A 15150-nucleotide genomic window follows, 5' to 3' on the forward strand; every position below is an offset into this window, starting at 1 on the left:
TCAACTCTCAATCTCTAAATAGTCGAATCCTTTTCTCTCAGAAAACAAATGTGGCATGAAATCTAGGTGAGAAAGTTTGTATTTGGCAAAGACTTTGACCAAATGTTTCACATCTTAAGAGAACGGCCACTCTGTACTTAACTGAACAGTCAAATGTAAAATTGAAAAGCATATCTTGACAATAATGTATCAATAATAATGAACAGTAATGAAAAATACAGTAATGTTCTCAGTGACAAACTCGGGTACTTGTACCTAAATTGATTTCATATAGTTCTTTTCGACTGCATTCAAGAGGAAATGACCTCTTCATTTACTTGACAGTTGATTTAAATACACCCAGTACAAAGCGACCACTTTTAGTGATATGGAAATATTTACTTTAGAAATTAAACTTCCTCCATTATTCCCACAATGTGCTTTTTACCTTTTTGCTACATTACAATGGGAATTACAGTATAGATTTTGTATTTTAAATAAACCATCACCTTATGTATTATGATGCATTGAAAGATTCATCTCTTCTATATAGGCCTGTGCAGTATAAAGTATTCAGGCAGTGATTATTCCATTTGAAAAAGGCTCATTCTGCCGAAACATAGTTTAATTTTAGTGTATAAGGACAGTTTACAAACATTTGCAATTTGCTGATAATATTCATGCACATCATTACACTCCACTGTAAGATGTTTCCTGAATGCAGTATTTTTTTTTATTTTTTTTTACCACTGATGAAAAAAAGAAAAAAAATTACATTTAAAAAAAAAGGTGTTTATCCTCTGATTTTTTTCAGTGCTCGAGTCAATAAAGCTCCTATAAATCACACCTGCTTTAAAATGTCAATATTATACTCTGATTATTCAATCAATGTAATTAATTTTCTGCTAAAGTTTTTGCAGTGAGCACAGAGAACCAAAGTAATGGCGAGGTCAAACGCAGACCACTGATCCCTTTATGGAGGACGGTGGTGTTCTGCACAGGTATGGCTGCAGCCTTCAACGTCCACAACCTCTGTACCACCTGCTCATTATGAAACAGATCGATGCAGTTTCTGTGAGTGCAACGAATTCACACTGATTTCGCCAATTAGTGCATTAATGAAGGGGAGGTGTAGGTGAGAGAGAGAGAGAGAGAGAGAGAGAGAGAGAGAGAGAGAGAGAGAGAGAGAGAGAGGAGCAGAGCTGCAGGAAGGTTTATAAATCAGTGGCACAACATTGGTTGACCAAAGAGCAGGGATGCAACGGCACCGTCAGGAAATCTGCGTATTGGAAGATGATTCATATCAAGCATATTGAACATTAAACAAATTAATGCGCTGGATTCCAGGCCAAAGTTTTTATTTGATCACGGCTCATAATGGATGTAAAACCACTGCTGGAACGCGCAGACGTCTGTGTTTCTATTGGCTGTCCGCAGCGTCGCTCAGAGGAATGACGATTTTGCTGCTATAACCAGCTGATGCTGAGGCTACGAACACGGATCCTCCGAAGAACTGTTGACGGTACATTGACACCCCGTCATCGGCGCTATGCCTGCGGATTCGGTGTCATCTCCGTCCAGAGACTGAGTGAGTAGGATATTTGATCGTGTCACGACGCACAGGCCCGGGGGTCCCCCCCCCCCTCCCCCTGTCGCTCCACCTGATGTTTCTTCGTCTTCCCACATCATCATTTTCATGGGCATGATGCTCTGTGCTTCACAGATTGAGCTTTCTCACCTCACGCAGGCGACACATCACATCTGCAGGTAAATGTTGGTTTGGTTTCGCGATGAACGAGCAGATGTTCATTTTTTTTTTAAATTATTTTTCTTTCCAGTCTCATGTTGTTGTTTTTTTTTACGTGCGTGATATGTCTTCTTGTGGGTTTCTGGGTAAACGCTGTTTGTGGATGTTGTTGTGCAACACTGTCGTGAATATGGTCCGTGAACTACGTTATAATGTATGCACTGGTTGCTGTGTAGGCTGAGAAACGCGTGGACAGCGATGGAATGGTGGTGCGCTCCGCAACGCAGCGACGGGAGACGCAGTTTCGGTGCAGAGAGAGCAGCATTACTATCCCCTCTCTCTCTCTCTCTCTCTCTCTCTCCCTCCCTCTCACCTCATATACACGCGCAAACACACATTCCCCCGTGCACGCGGGCGGACGGACGCGCGCACGCACGCACCTGCCTATTAATTTTGACACTCGCACAACTCTCTCATGGTGTCCTTTGCATGCAGACACCAACAGGCGTTTGTTGCAAGGTTAATGTTTCTGTCCATTACATCGTATATTTTTAGGAGTCCGAGATATTATGTGGCTGCCAGGAGAAGCAGCAGCTTATCAATAAACCAACTCTGTGCTGTACCCATTTCCAGGAACATTTTTCCTGGAGTAGAGGGCATAATGCATTGCTCCAGTTGCAGGCTTTTAGGGTATATTTTGTCTATCAAGACGAGCTATGGTATGGATCTAATCCTTCCCCAGTGGCAGCACCATATCCTTAAATGACTAGCCATGGATGGCCTCAACATCCACCTTATCTCTTCCCCTGGAAAGACTTAGCTGTGTGGAGTGTACACTGCATAGGAAAACGCCCACACAGGCACATGAGCCAAATCAACATTAAAGTGTTTTTTTTGCACTGCTGAACACATCAAGTGTTATACAAATGAAGTTGGACTGATACCGTGAGAAGCTTTAATGGTTCCAGTCCAACAGCAATCACATTACAAAAGAGCCATTTAATAATTGTGGTCAGTTTTTGGATGTGTGACAGGAGAAGATCCAAGCTCTTAATTGTTCTGAGCCTTTCTTTTTTCTTCTTCATAATACAAAATATCATTGCATGCATGTAAATATCCTCTCTGAAAAACTAAAATCATTTCAAAAAACAACAAAGAAAGGGTTAAATATTAACGGGAAGAATCTGAGTTGCGAGAATGTTAAATTGCAGTTGCAGCAATAAAGATCTGAATACAGTGGATACACCACAAAGTGCAGCTGACCCTGATGGGAGGTTTCTTATAATAAACCAAAAGGAAAATAAAGTATTGTTACAGATTTTGACTCTATGTTGGCCTGAGTTTAAAAGTCAGGGGATTACCAAAGTTATTACAATTCCTCCTCAAGCACACATGAATTTGGCCACTAAATTTCATGGCAGTTCATCCAATAATTCTTGCCACGTCCGCTGGCATGTGTGTTGAGGCACAGCATGTGTCTGGAGCTAAATTCTGAAGCTCAACATGTTAACATGCTGATGCCAAGCATGTGTAATGTTTGCCATGTTAACCATCTAGTTCAGCGCGCTAACATTTTGCACAAAAGTAGTTTTGTAGCCATTTGTTCTTTAACTAAAGTCGACAAATTAACATTTTGACGCAGGATGGAGCCATATTAAACTTTAAGGGGATCCACTGAATTTGTTCGCAAGGGAAACATCAACACATGCATCAATCCTAACCATTACTCAAATCGTTGTTGAGGCATGACACTAAAAGACCCTCCCCCCCCAATTTTTTTTTTAAATAAATCACACAGCTTGTGGCACCGGGAGAGAAGTTAGGCCAAAATAAATAGGATACATCATGCGCCAAGGTGCCATGTTTATGCAGAGCCTAATATTCTGATCAAAATCTGTTCAAAAGCCAAATCAGAATAAAAATGCTGTACATAATCACTTTAATCGGAATAAAGAGGCCTAAACCGAAGGGTTAGGTTCATCTTTTTTGTGCACTGATCAAAACTAAAGTTTTATGTAAATGATTAAACTGATTACGGCTGCAGTCTTTCTGCGCATGTCCTCCATCTTTTTTTATAAGTGCTTCCATACAAGGTCGGAAAATTCTAGAACTACAACTCTCTCCCACCACTGTTAGCTCTGCACCTTCATTCACTGAGTTTCTCGTGTTACGAGGAGGTAGTAGCAGTGAGGTTGTATCGTAAAGTACCATCACCACAAGGGCCTCGAAGAGTTGCCATGTTCAGGGGGCTGATCAAACATGCAATGTATTCATTACTTTTGCAAGTCACACAGCAGTTCCCATTAAATGCATCGGCACAGTTGACCCAGAATCTTCAATCAAATTGTTTTTAATGGGAGTGAAAGCAGGTGTGCATGTAACCACAGCTAATGTTTGTTCCCAGGATTGTATCGACCAAACTTGTAGGTGTTGAGATGTTTTACTAAATAAGTGAAAACTCTGACCTGCTGATGGCGTGGTAGGAAAAGTCAGGAAGATTCAAATTCATCGTCTTCTCACCATGGAAATCTGTTCCATATTTTTTTGGCATTCCGTCCAGTATCTGTCAAGACATTTCAAAAAGGAAATTAGGGGATCACATGCAGAATTCATCCTCTGGGGACCCACAGTGTCTGTACAAAATATCATGACAGTATCAAGTTGTTGTCGACATATTTCAGTGGTGCTGATTGACAGCCACCTACGACGTTAGACCTGTGCAAAGCAGGCTCGGCTTAGTAGTGCTGGCAGTTATTACAGATTCACTCTAGACTGTCAGCCTTGCAGCATCCTCCAGGTTGAATGTGTGGCTGATGGGATAAGACTTCTGTGGAAGTCACGCTTAAGTCATCCATGATTTAAATGTGTCTTCAAGGAAAAGCTGCCTCTCTGAACATCTACATGTCCTAGTTAGCCACCATCTGTCTCAGGAATACCACCAGCATGCAACCGCCCGTGCAAGGCATGATGGGAAGCTAGACCTTGGAGTGACCCTTTCATAACACGCTCTCACAACCTTACTTCTCCGTTTTGTCTCCGGTCTTCCAGGTGCGCCCGTGAGGAGTGTTGGATAGAACAAGACAGACGTCAAGATGCGGAATGAATGGAGTTCAACTTAAACAGCTTGAGTCAGATCATAAATAAAAGAAACTGACATTAAAAAAAAAAAAAAAAAAAAAAGTCTGGAAGAGAGCCGCAGAGTGAGGAAGAGAGAAGCCGACTGAGGAAGAGGAGTGAAGATGGGGCGTGGTCAGAAACTTGCTGTGTTCCTCCTGGAGTCTGCAGTTTGCTTCGTCAGCCGCAGGTCAAAGCAGGACTCTCCTTGTTAAAAACCCAAGCAGCTCATTTCACCTGCTGGAGGAGCCCCCACCCTCGGTGATGTGATGAATAAGTTTGAAGTCCTTGGCATTGTGGGAGAAGGTGGGTGTTTTTTTTTACTGTATGTTTGTAATACTCGAGGACTGTTCGTACTGTTGTTAATCTGCAACTCTATCGCTGATGATCTGGGCCACTCAGGACACAGAGGTCGTGTCCACTGGAAGGTTTTCATGGGAATTCGGGTGTTTTACATTGTGCAGCTGAACCATGCTAATAGTGGTTGTCAGATCGTGTAATGCCCTACAATTCCCCTTCTGAGGAGCTTAGCATTTTTGATACAGGGGTTTATAAGCCTGAGAGGTCGGAGAAGTTTCTAATGGATTGGTGTGTAATCCTTCAAGGCTGCCGTTACAAGGAAGATGACAGCTGTGATCATTTGTTTACCATATATTTTCAATTAGTTTGCAGGTCCTTTAATAACCTTAACTGCTGAGAAAACCAGTGAAACAGGATTATGTATGAGACAGGTCTTAATTCTGATATTTGCCTGTTTGAGAACCAAATTCTAATAAGAATCCTTCCTGTTTCCTGATCTGCTGCATGTTTAATTTGCTTATGATGCAAATTCAAAACACCATCCATGTCCACCTGTTGTCTTGATAGTTTCCACAGCACTAATTTAATCTCGCTCTGCTGATCGGAGTTTTTTTTTCCTCTCTTATATAATTTTTATTCCCTAACAATTTTCTGTTGCTTCCATTTTTTTTCAAGAACGGTGAAGTTACGATCTGATATTCCTGGATTGGTGTTTCACATTAAAAGCCTTCTAGCTGCCCTAAGAGCATGATACACACACTGTCTGGGCAGCAAGAAGTGTTGAGTTTTACTGGCTGTAACCGAAACAAGCTTGGAAAAAGTGTTGTTCTGTCTAAAAGACAAACTCAAAGCAGAAGAGTCTGACTTTAATGGAATTATGATGTGTGGAAATGTACAATATGTTCAATTTGCCATGTGAGCTATCAGAGTAAAGGTAATTCCACCCCCTCGAAGTGTCTTTCTGCCAGCCCTTATTTGTTCCTGGCAGGTATGAAATGATTTGGATTCTGCCTTTTGTTTGAGAGTTTACAACAAACAACCAAAACAAGCTATCTCTGCCCATAGATTGTATATAAAAGTGGACGTAGTCTTCAGGTCTGCAAAGTGAAGCCAACGCAGAAGTGCCATTCAGCGCAATACCATTGAGGGCGTCTTAGGGGTTGGTTCCAAAAAGGCTTTGGCTCCAATAGACTCCCATTCAAGAAGTCCACTTTTCTAATGAAATACAAAGTCAATATGGTGTTATTTGCAAAGCTAACTCCTTCTGATCAGTCATCTGGTGGTCCTTCTGAAAGTAATTCCATAATGAATGACATATTAGGCCCCAAAGGGTTAAAATAATTCACATAATGTGCCAAGACCATTTACCTTTAACCCTGAATACGAACTTTAACTGAACATAACCACATATTGTCCAAACCTAACCAAATATTAAAGCACAACAGTGACGGTTTAGAAAACACACAAGAATCAATAGCCTTAATGGTTTTGAAATTTGCTGATAAATTATATAATCTTTCCAACAGAAAGTCAGATCAGAAAATCCCTAATACCTTTTGATTTGGCAGGAAATAGACAAACAGCTTAATTAACCCTTTAATTTGGAGGAGCGAAAATATAGGAAGTTTTCACTGGATAGTCATGACGTATCGGTTTTCTTTATTAGTCTTTTTTATGCATATCCTGGCTCCCCCCACCAATGCTTAAGGCTTCAATTTCCAGTTAAAATCTAGAAACCCTGTTCATGAAGGTTTGCTCAGCCACTCGGAAAGGTTGACCAACCAGTGACCGGTGTGGGTGGTTAAGTGCGATGATGTTGAAGTCAAGCATTTGTTCAGAAATGTAGCTCCAACAATTGCAGCGGTGTTAAAGCTAGATGACACACTACAAAGAGTCGTAGCAACGGCAGCAAATATCGAGGAATTGAAGCCAAAGCATGGAAAGTGTGTAAAATTAAAAAGAATGCAAGTTTCCAATGATCATTTACCAACATGACATTGGGCCTCTATGGTTTAAAGCTTGGTGAATTTTGGTGCACGGCATGCGTCATGTGGTGGTCAATGCCAATTGGTTAAAGGCTGCTCCGGTAGTTTCTACGCCGATTATGATAGAAAGACTGGAAACCATTGATTCACGCAGTCCCTTAGGGTCTGGTAACACAAATACAATATATTCAGACCCTAAAAATATATTTAAACTATTCCATGCCAAGAAAAAGTTCAAGACATAAATGTAATTCTTCATTTCTTGACCAGAATGTTATTCCTGTCATATTGAAACTTTTAGCTTTGCAGAATAATTTCTAAAATACTGGGGTTAAAAACAAAAGCATCCACTGTGGACGTCAGTATATTTGCGACCATTTATGCATCTGCACATTTTGTTGAAGAGTAAAACGCGACTTACTCCATGGACTCGGTGACAACACTGATGGCTGGTCAAAAAAAGAAATAAATGAGGATAAAAGGTTTTTTAGTGTAACTGTGAATGGCTTTCCAGTATTTCACGCACAAGTCCTTCAACATATCAAACCATTATTTCTTGGAGCCAGCAGCATCATTTGTAGCTGATTTGACTGAGCTGAATGGACATGCATCGCTGCCTCTCTCTAACGGGAGAAGACAGAGTAACCCGAGTGTTTATTGTGCTGTTGATAATTCTCTGTGACTGTGATCTCCATCAGTGCTTGTCACCAAACATTTATCAAAAAGTCAAAAGCACAAAGAACAGCAAATAAATAAAGGATTTCAAGTAAGTTATTTCGTTTTTCTTAAAAGCACTAGGTGTCGATTTTTGTTATTTATTTAACTGAAAATTCTTTTTTTTTTTTTTCCATTTACTATATTTGATGGAAGACTCTAAATACTTGCGTCTGTCAGCTTTGGCTGGCAAAGCTACAAAGAACAGTTCTGTCAAAGTCATGAAACAGCTGAAGCAACTTCAGAACACTTTGTAGCCACAGTTCACTGCATCACAGTAACCACAGTAGAGAGAGAATTTTAAGCTTCCTCACTGGTTTTATACAAATCCATGTACCTCTAACTTATCAAAGAAACACTTCTTTTGTGCTGATAATTCAAGCAGGAGGTTTATGTCCATCCAAGCTTTGGAAGTGCTTGAACGACCACTCACTCACTCACTCACTCACTCACTCACTCACTCACTCACGATTTGTCCATGCAAAAAAAGACTTTAAAATACTTGTATATCTCTGAGATGCCAGCGGGTTTTGACAAAATGGCAGTATTGATGACCGGGAAATGACAGGTTAGGATAAGAGTTCGGGTTAGGCTGTCAGTGCAAGAATTGCCGCGCAAACTTGTGTGTGTGTGTGTGTGTGTGTGTGTGTGTGTGTGTGTGTGTGTGTGTGTGTGTGTGTGTGTGTGTGTGTGTGTGTGTGTGTGTGTGTGTTATTTGTCAAACTTACAGGCCTACTTAAAGTGTGTTGGGTGTGTGGGAGAATATGTATAAGTTTTTTTTGTTTTTTTTATGGACTTTGGAGGCCACAACACAATTAAGATTTTTAAACTCAACGACACTTTTTTATTGAACCTTTTTGTCTTTCTCTCCGTCTCTCTGTCCAGGAGCATATGGAGTGGTGCTTAAGTGCAGGCATAAGGTAAGACGGCATTTCTCATTTCTGTAGGTATTTCTGTCATTCGTATGAAGATATTTCTGCTTTGCATCATTGTGGATATAAAGTCTTTGTGATGTGGTACATTTTCACTGAGAGATTAAAATCAGATGATGAGGAGGAATCAAGCATGAATGTAACAAAGCTGTGAAGAAGATGTCTGATATTTTGGTTTCATTGAGCTTCTAGTTGGTGCAAGTATTTTATATCTCCGAAAGAAACGGTGTCAACAAAGAAATTTGATATGTAGTAATTAGATAACCTCTTTTATTCCTTAAAGCTTGAAGCAGATTTGAATCATTTGTTAATGTTTTACAGCTTTCTAATTAGAAAAATTTATACAAAGATTTTTTTGGGGGGGGCTATAACTCTGCAAGACAAAAGCCTGGAGCATATTCAGTACAGATGCAGATGCGGACCGCAAACAGGTCAAAGTCTGACACTTTGACCTTCAAAATACAAGAGGACAAAGTCCAGTTTGGTTTTCTAACAAAAACACATCACACACCACCATTCGTGACCACAATTAAGGGGTCCACAACAAGTCTAAAAGTTATGTGATGATATACGGTACTTTCTCTCAACAGTGTTTTGTGCTAAATGCTAACAATGACAATGCTAACATGCTAATGTTAAGTAGTTGTAAAGAACTAATGTTCACCATCGAGTTTATCAGTCTTACGTTGAATTCAAATGTCAGGAGATCACGTCAGGGTGGGACATTTCTGGCTTATCTAGCAGGTCTAAATGTTACGTATATAAATACTTTGAAAGTTTCAAAACTCTCAGTCCATTGTCCCACATTTAGCAACTGTCCCATTTGGACCAGCTGTGAGTTTGTGATGTCATAAACTCTTGTTCATGTCGGCCCTCAGCACAGACCACTGTCCAACCTTTAATCTGGAAGAAAACAACAAGCGCTCATTCTGTCACATAGCTAGTAAGCTACAAGACTGAAAATAACCTGATTGACCAGGGACAGACACAAAACAGCTCGTTCTTGGTGGAGCCCCAAAGAGAAGCTTTAGAGAGGAGATGTAAAACTATACGGATGTTATTTGGCATTTAAAACCACAAAATCATTCTCTTTCAGAAATCCAAACTGCAAATAAAACACCCGAGAAGTATAACAAATATTGGACCTTTAACGGCATATTAAAAGCTTATATTTCTCATGATTCAGGCTCATGGTACCGACCTGCTGGCAGTGTCACGTTGGAAGAATGAATCTGAATCTGTTTTCTCAAAAATAATCACGTGGATAACACTGGGATCTCTTCAAAAAAAAATTTTTTTTTAAATTGTTCAATTTATGCCATTAATGTAGTTGGTATGCATGAAAGCGAGGCCTACTGGTGTGACTCATCCAGCAGCGTCTTCCATACGTGACTGCTTGGTTCACAGCGCTTGTGTAGCTGGTGTATCATGCTCGACGCGGTGTTTGTCTGCAGTGTGTTTATTAAGCAAAGGCAGTGTCCTCAAAATGTGGTGCTCCGAGTTGCAAATCATGAATATGGCAAGGGATTTTTTTGTTTACTTAAATCCCCCCCAAAAAAAAAAAAAACCCAGTGTCAACTGTGGAACAATGCTGAATACTAAAATCCCTTCATGCTCCTATAAAAGTTGATAACGTGACAAAAACGTAGTAAAATCTTCGGTCGTCAATCCAAAACAACGGCCCCAAATTACACTGTGAAACATGGGTGCACAGACATCCAAAGACCGCCTGCAACTAAATTTAGGATCTCAAAGTGCGAGTGCTGACATATGCAAAACAAACAATCAGAATGTGGCATGAAATGATGCAGAATAAACAGACATTTTTGCAATGTCTGAATAAATTGTAGAAAAAAGAAAAGAAAAAAAACACTTTCCCAAGCCGCCTTCCCTCTCTCCTTCTCATCCCCGTGTTTGGTAGTTTTTCGATGTGCGGAAGCGTCGGCTCGGTGGCCCAAACTTAATCGTTGTTTTCCTGCATCTTCAAAACACAAGAGCGGGTGCAGATGGATGTTGTGAGCTGAGCATGTACATCTGCTCTCATGGGCTTTTCTCCATTTACATATGCATCGTGTTATGATTCAGCGGGCATCCATTGAATTGTATCGCATGCCTCAAATTACTACAGTCTGAATTTACCGGACTCGTCCTGCGCAGTCTAAAGTCTTTACAGTCGCACAAACTATGATGACGGCTGAATGGCTCGGTCGGTTACGCGTCGAACGTTTAACAATAAGCTTAACCGGTCATATCGAACACGGGCTGTTCATTTTTTTAAATCGTTAAATATATTATAGAAATAATGTTCTATTCATCTATAGGCTTCCTCCGACGCGTCACAAGAGCGCCATGTTCTCGTTACTGTAAGGCAGCTACATTTTACAGAGTCAGAAACAACGATTTAATGTTGTTGAATTCATAAGGTTTCCCCACATTTCTGTGATCTGCTGTCATTTGTAGCCATTCAACAGAGCTCCCTATTTTCTTAATTCTCCATTAGCGCGGAGAACTAGCGTAGGGTACAAATGAAGAAGGCCATGCATGTCACAGTGACACTGCATTTTACTGGAGAACAATCAATAGTTGTTCATGCCACTTATACGCTGTGAATATTAAATTATTTCATTTGGGTTCACTTTGACACTATTTTTGCTACATGCTTATAATTTGCATCAAAATGACAAAGGAAACTGTGCTGTCAAACCCATTCACTATTTATAGCTTTCAAATAAATATAGTGGACTAAAAAGTGCAATATTTGTCTTATAAATATGTGATGAGCTGAAATGAAATTATTCAAGTGAAGTACCGCAAAACTGCATCTAAGTACAGCCTTTGAGTATACAACACTGTCCTTAATTTATTATGTAATTAAATATTATAAACGCTCATTTTGTGACACTACACCTTTAATTCCCTTACTATTTGTTCCTAAATACAGCACACCTAACTAATATTGTCCTCTATAGAAAAGTGTTACTGGTTTCAGGAATTGGGAGAAAATGTCAAATGCGCTTTTGTAGAAAACACGTATTAATTTGGCCTCAAGATTCACCAAGATGATTCGAAGTCTTCTCCAATACACAAACTCCCTGCTCCTTAAAGTGGTGCAGTGCAGTGACCAGAGTGACAAGCTGGAAGTGGCTCAGTGACACAGGGGCTTGTTTTGAATGTGTCTCAGGTTGTCCATTCTTCTTTCCATTTAGATTTTTGTCTTTAACGAGTTGGCTTTAGACGGATTTTCCAGGCTGGCTTTTGAAACAATCAAAGCCATGTGGATGGATCTATAAATCCATCAACACTGTAATGAATTAAAACACCAAACTGGTGTCCGGACTGGATCAGACATTAATGGGGTTAATGGCAGATTACTGACACTGTTATCAGCACCTGTATTCAGTGCTTCATTAATAGTGTCGTGTTAACTAAGAGTTTAATCTCAGTTAGAGCAGCAGTTACTGCAAAGGTGACCCTTTTTTGATCATTTATCGTTGGGTGAGGTCTGACACAGTTTACATATTAAATTAATTGCTCCATATTGTGCTTAAAATACAGTAAATGAATTGGAGACTTCTCCGATTTTTTAAATCATTATTTTTTTATTATGATATTTAAAATGATATTAAAATGTATACTGATATTATCGTAAACGATATAATATGGCACACCCTTTGTGAATGGTGAAGGGAAAAAATATGAATCTATCGAGCAAATAATAAATTACAGTAAGATTGGTTTGTACTTTCTCCAACAAAAAGAAGAAATGCATGCAAATCTTTATATTTTAACCTTGATTAAAATCAGGTGTGAACAGTGTTTTGGTATCTTCTTTTTGCCAAAATGTCTTTTCAGGCTAATATTCACTGAAAATTATTACATCAACTAAAAGGATTTTTTTTTTCAACATTTTGCAGGAAAAAACACCCTAGCACCAATTGTTGCATAATCACAACTGACTCTATCAACAATTTTATCAACTTAAATTTAAAAAAAAACAACTAAAACAACCTACAAAACCTGAAAAGTGAGGGAGCAAGAATTCGATTTTCAAAAGGTCCAGATTCATCTGTGGTGATGAAGCAACATGTTCTGCTTTGACTACAATCAATTGCATTTTTTTTTGGTACAATTTTATCTCATTCCTTCAGTCAGTATATTTTTGAACATGATATGTTTGTGAAAAACACCTAACAGCACTGAGCGAGAGAGGACGACTGTAGGAGGAGTGACAGGAGGCAGTAGAGTCAACGAAAGAGGACAGCGCAAGAGCTGGAAATACATTTACAGGATTTACTTTGAGAAAGAGCATCTTATTTCTGTTTTGGTCACCATTACCGTGTTCGGTACTCAATTTTAAGTGAAAATTAAGACTTAAATGTGTAGGTTGTTACTATGACAGATGAATGGAAATTAAACTAAACTGGTGTTAGTTTGCTTCTGAATTTGAAATGGCTTGATACCTTACAGTACTTTCCGTGCTTGGCCCCTCCCGTGATCCTGTCTTTCTATATGTGCCATGTCATTTGTGCATGCTTCTTTCGTTATAGATCCTATATTTGGCCAATCTTTTGTGTCATAAAAATTTCAAAAGAGCCATGAATTATATACACTGAATGAAAATCTAAATGTGCAAACCCTTGCATTATGCAGCCATGAACAAACTGACATGGTAAGCAGAACACGGTGGTTAGAGAGGAAGTTGCAACACAACAGAAGCAGATGAACCTTAAGAAAACGACAATCTGCATATCAGATCTATTAAAATGCAGAACACAACCTACTGTGAATGTGGAAATTGGCTTTCACATTTCCCTTGTCTTGTCTTCCAAAGATGTCTGTTGTGTGGAGAAGGCTTAAGTGTTTGTGCTCTGATTAAGGGCTTTGTCAGCTGAACTTAAGTGATGCATTTGTGAGACAAATGTTTTTCTACCAACACTAGTTTATAAAGGAAGAACATTTGTAGTAACTTAAATTACTGGCTAATTCTGCATAATTTTTTACATACATGTTTTACTTGTGTTAATGTCAGGATTATTGTGGGAAAGAGAAGTGGATAGCATTGAATTCTTTGTGTCCAGCAGGGTATGCCTCATCAAACATCAAAACATGCTTTTCTTTTTTAATTACTTAGCTTGCCAAATGTTACTTTATCTATTGTTGTATGTATTTTGATGAGAGACAGAGCGAGCAAGATAAACACCTGAAAGACAGACACAATGAGTTATTGATCATGACTTCTACTCTGTGTCATGAAAGCTCCAGGAGATGCGTCATATTATTCAATGACTGTGCTGAAAATGCAAGCAGAGAGACTAGAAATAGAACGAAGAAGGAAGATTATTCAACCATTAAAATTCAAATCAGATATGATATGAGCAAAAAAATCCGGTGCTATTTCTCAATTACTTCTGAATTTCAAGCCCTATGTTGCATTTTTGTTTAGAGAGATTTGGTAGACTTAAGTAACTTTTAAATTGGCTTACGCCGCCCTGAAGTGAAAAAGCTCACTGATAATTATATCAGTCATCTCAAGGCACCAAAACATGTATATTGATAAATCTACCACTTTTTGAGAGGTGACGCGTCAGAGAGCAGTGCCTGTCGTTCACCGTGATTTAACTTCAAATCGTGGTGTGAGTGGAGTACACCAGGCTGACACAAAATAGCTCCAGACACCTCCACACACATCATCCCGGTCAGTTATAACTCATCTTATTTTCCCTGAGGATACCAGGGCTGGATCTCTTGGTGTACCAGGTAGATGGAGTATTGTGAGCCTCGAGTCTGGTATTTTGGCCTTAGCTATCTTGCTATTGTGGAGCCAGAAGTGTCCATATTTGGAGAAGCTGAGGATGAGCAAGCGGTGAATCTCATAGCAAACCTGGGTACAATATGCCCCGCCCACCTATAGCGTAAACCTGAGTGCACCACAGGCTTGTCAATCAAACAGACACCCCCTCAAACATACCACTTTTTCAGAATCAGAATCAGCTTTATTGGCCAGGTATGTAACACATACAAGGAATTTAACTCCGGTTTTAACTTCAGCTCTCAGTGTGCAAAAAAAAAAAAAAAACACTTTTTAAGGCCTATTATCTAATTAATGATGGAATTATTTAGAGATGGACGCCAGTAAACTAATAGGAAGAAGTGCCTGTGGCGGATAACACCATTATGACTTGCGGATAAAAATGTATTGGCTCTGTATTTCATGACAGAAGTTGAATGGGAGTCTATGGAAACAGAGCCGCAAGCTATGTCCACATTTATAGACAGTATGTGGTTTTAACCAAAACCAAACCTTGTCCTCGCCCACCACTGAGCTGCATGCCACAGGAAACACAACTATAATTGGAGGCACTGCTACGGTAACCCCCAG

General features: G+C 39.5%; 1 protein-coding gene across 1 annotated transcript in view; it reads left to right on the top strand.

Moving 5' to 3' along the window:
• Positions 1-1194: 1194 nt before the first annotated feature.
• Positions 1195-15150, top strand: part of cdkl5 (cyclin dependent kinase like 5) — a 44021-nt gene continuing 30065 nt past the window's right edge. The window contains 3 exon segments of the mRNA XM_069697889.1: positions 1195-1567; positions 4775-5146; positions 8725-8759. Of these exon segments, the coding sequence (XP_069553990.1) occupies positions 5110-5146; positions 8725-8759 (72 nt within the window). The 5' untranslated portion in view covers positions 1195-1567; positions 4775-5109.

Source organism: Brachyistius frenatus, unplaced genomic scaffold (genome assembly GCF_029030835.1).
Source record: "Brachyistius frenatus isolate BFR_SWC_R1_liver_20210118 unplaced genomic scaffold, ASM2903083v1 Contig_24, whole genome shotgun sequence".
Lineage (NCBI taxonomy): Eukaryota > Metazoa > Chordata > Actinopteri > Embiotocidae > Brachyistius > Brachyistius frenatus.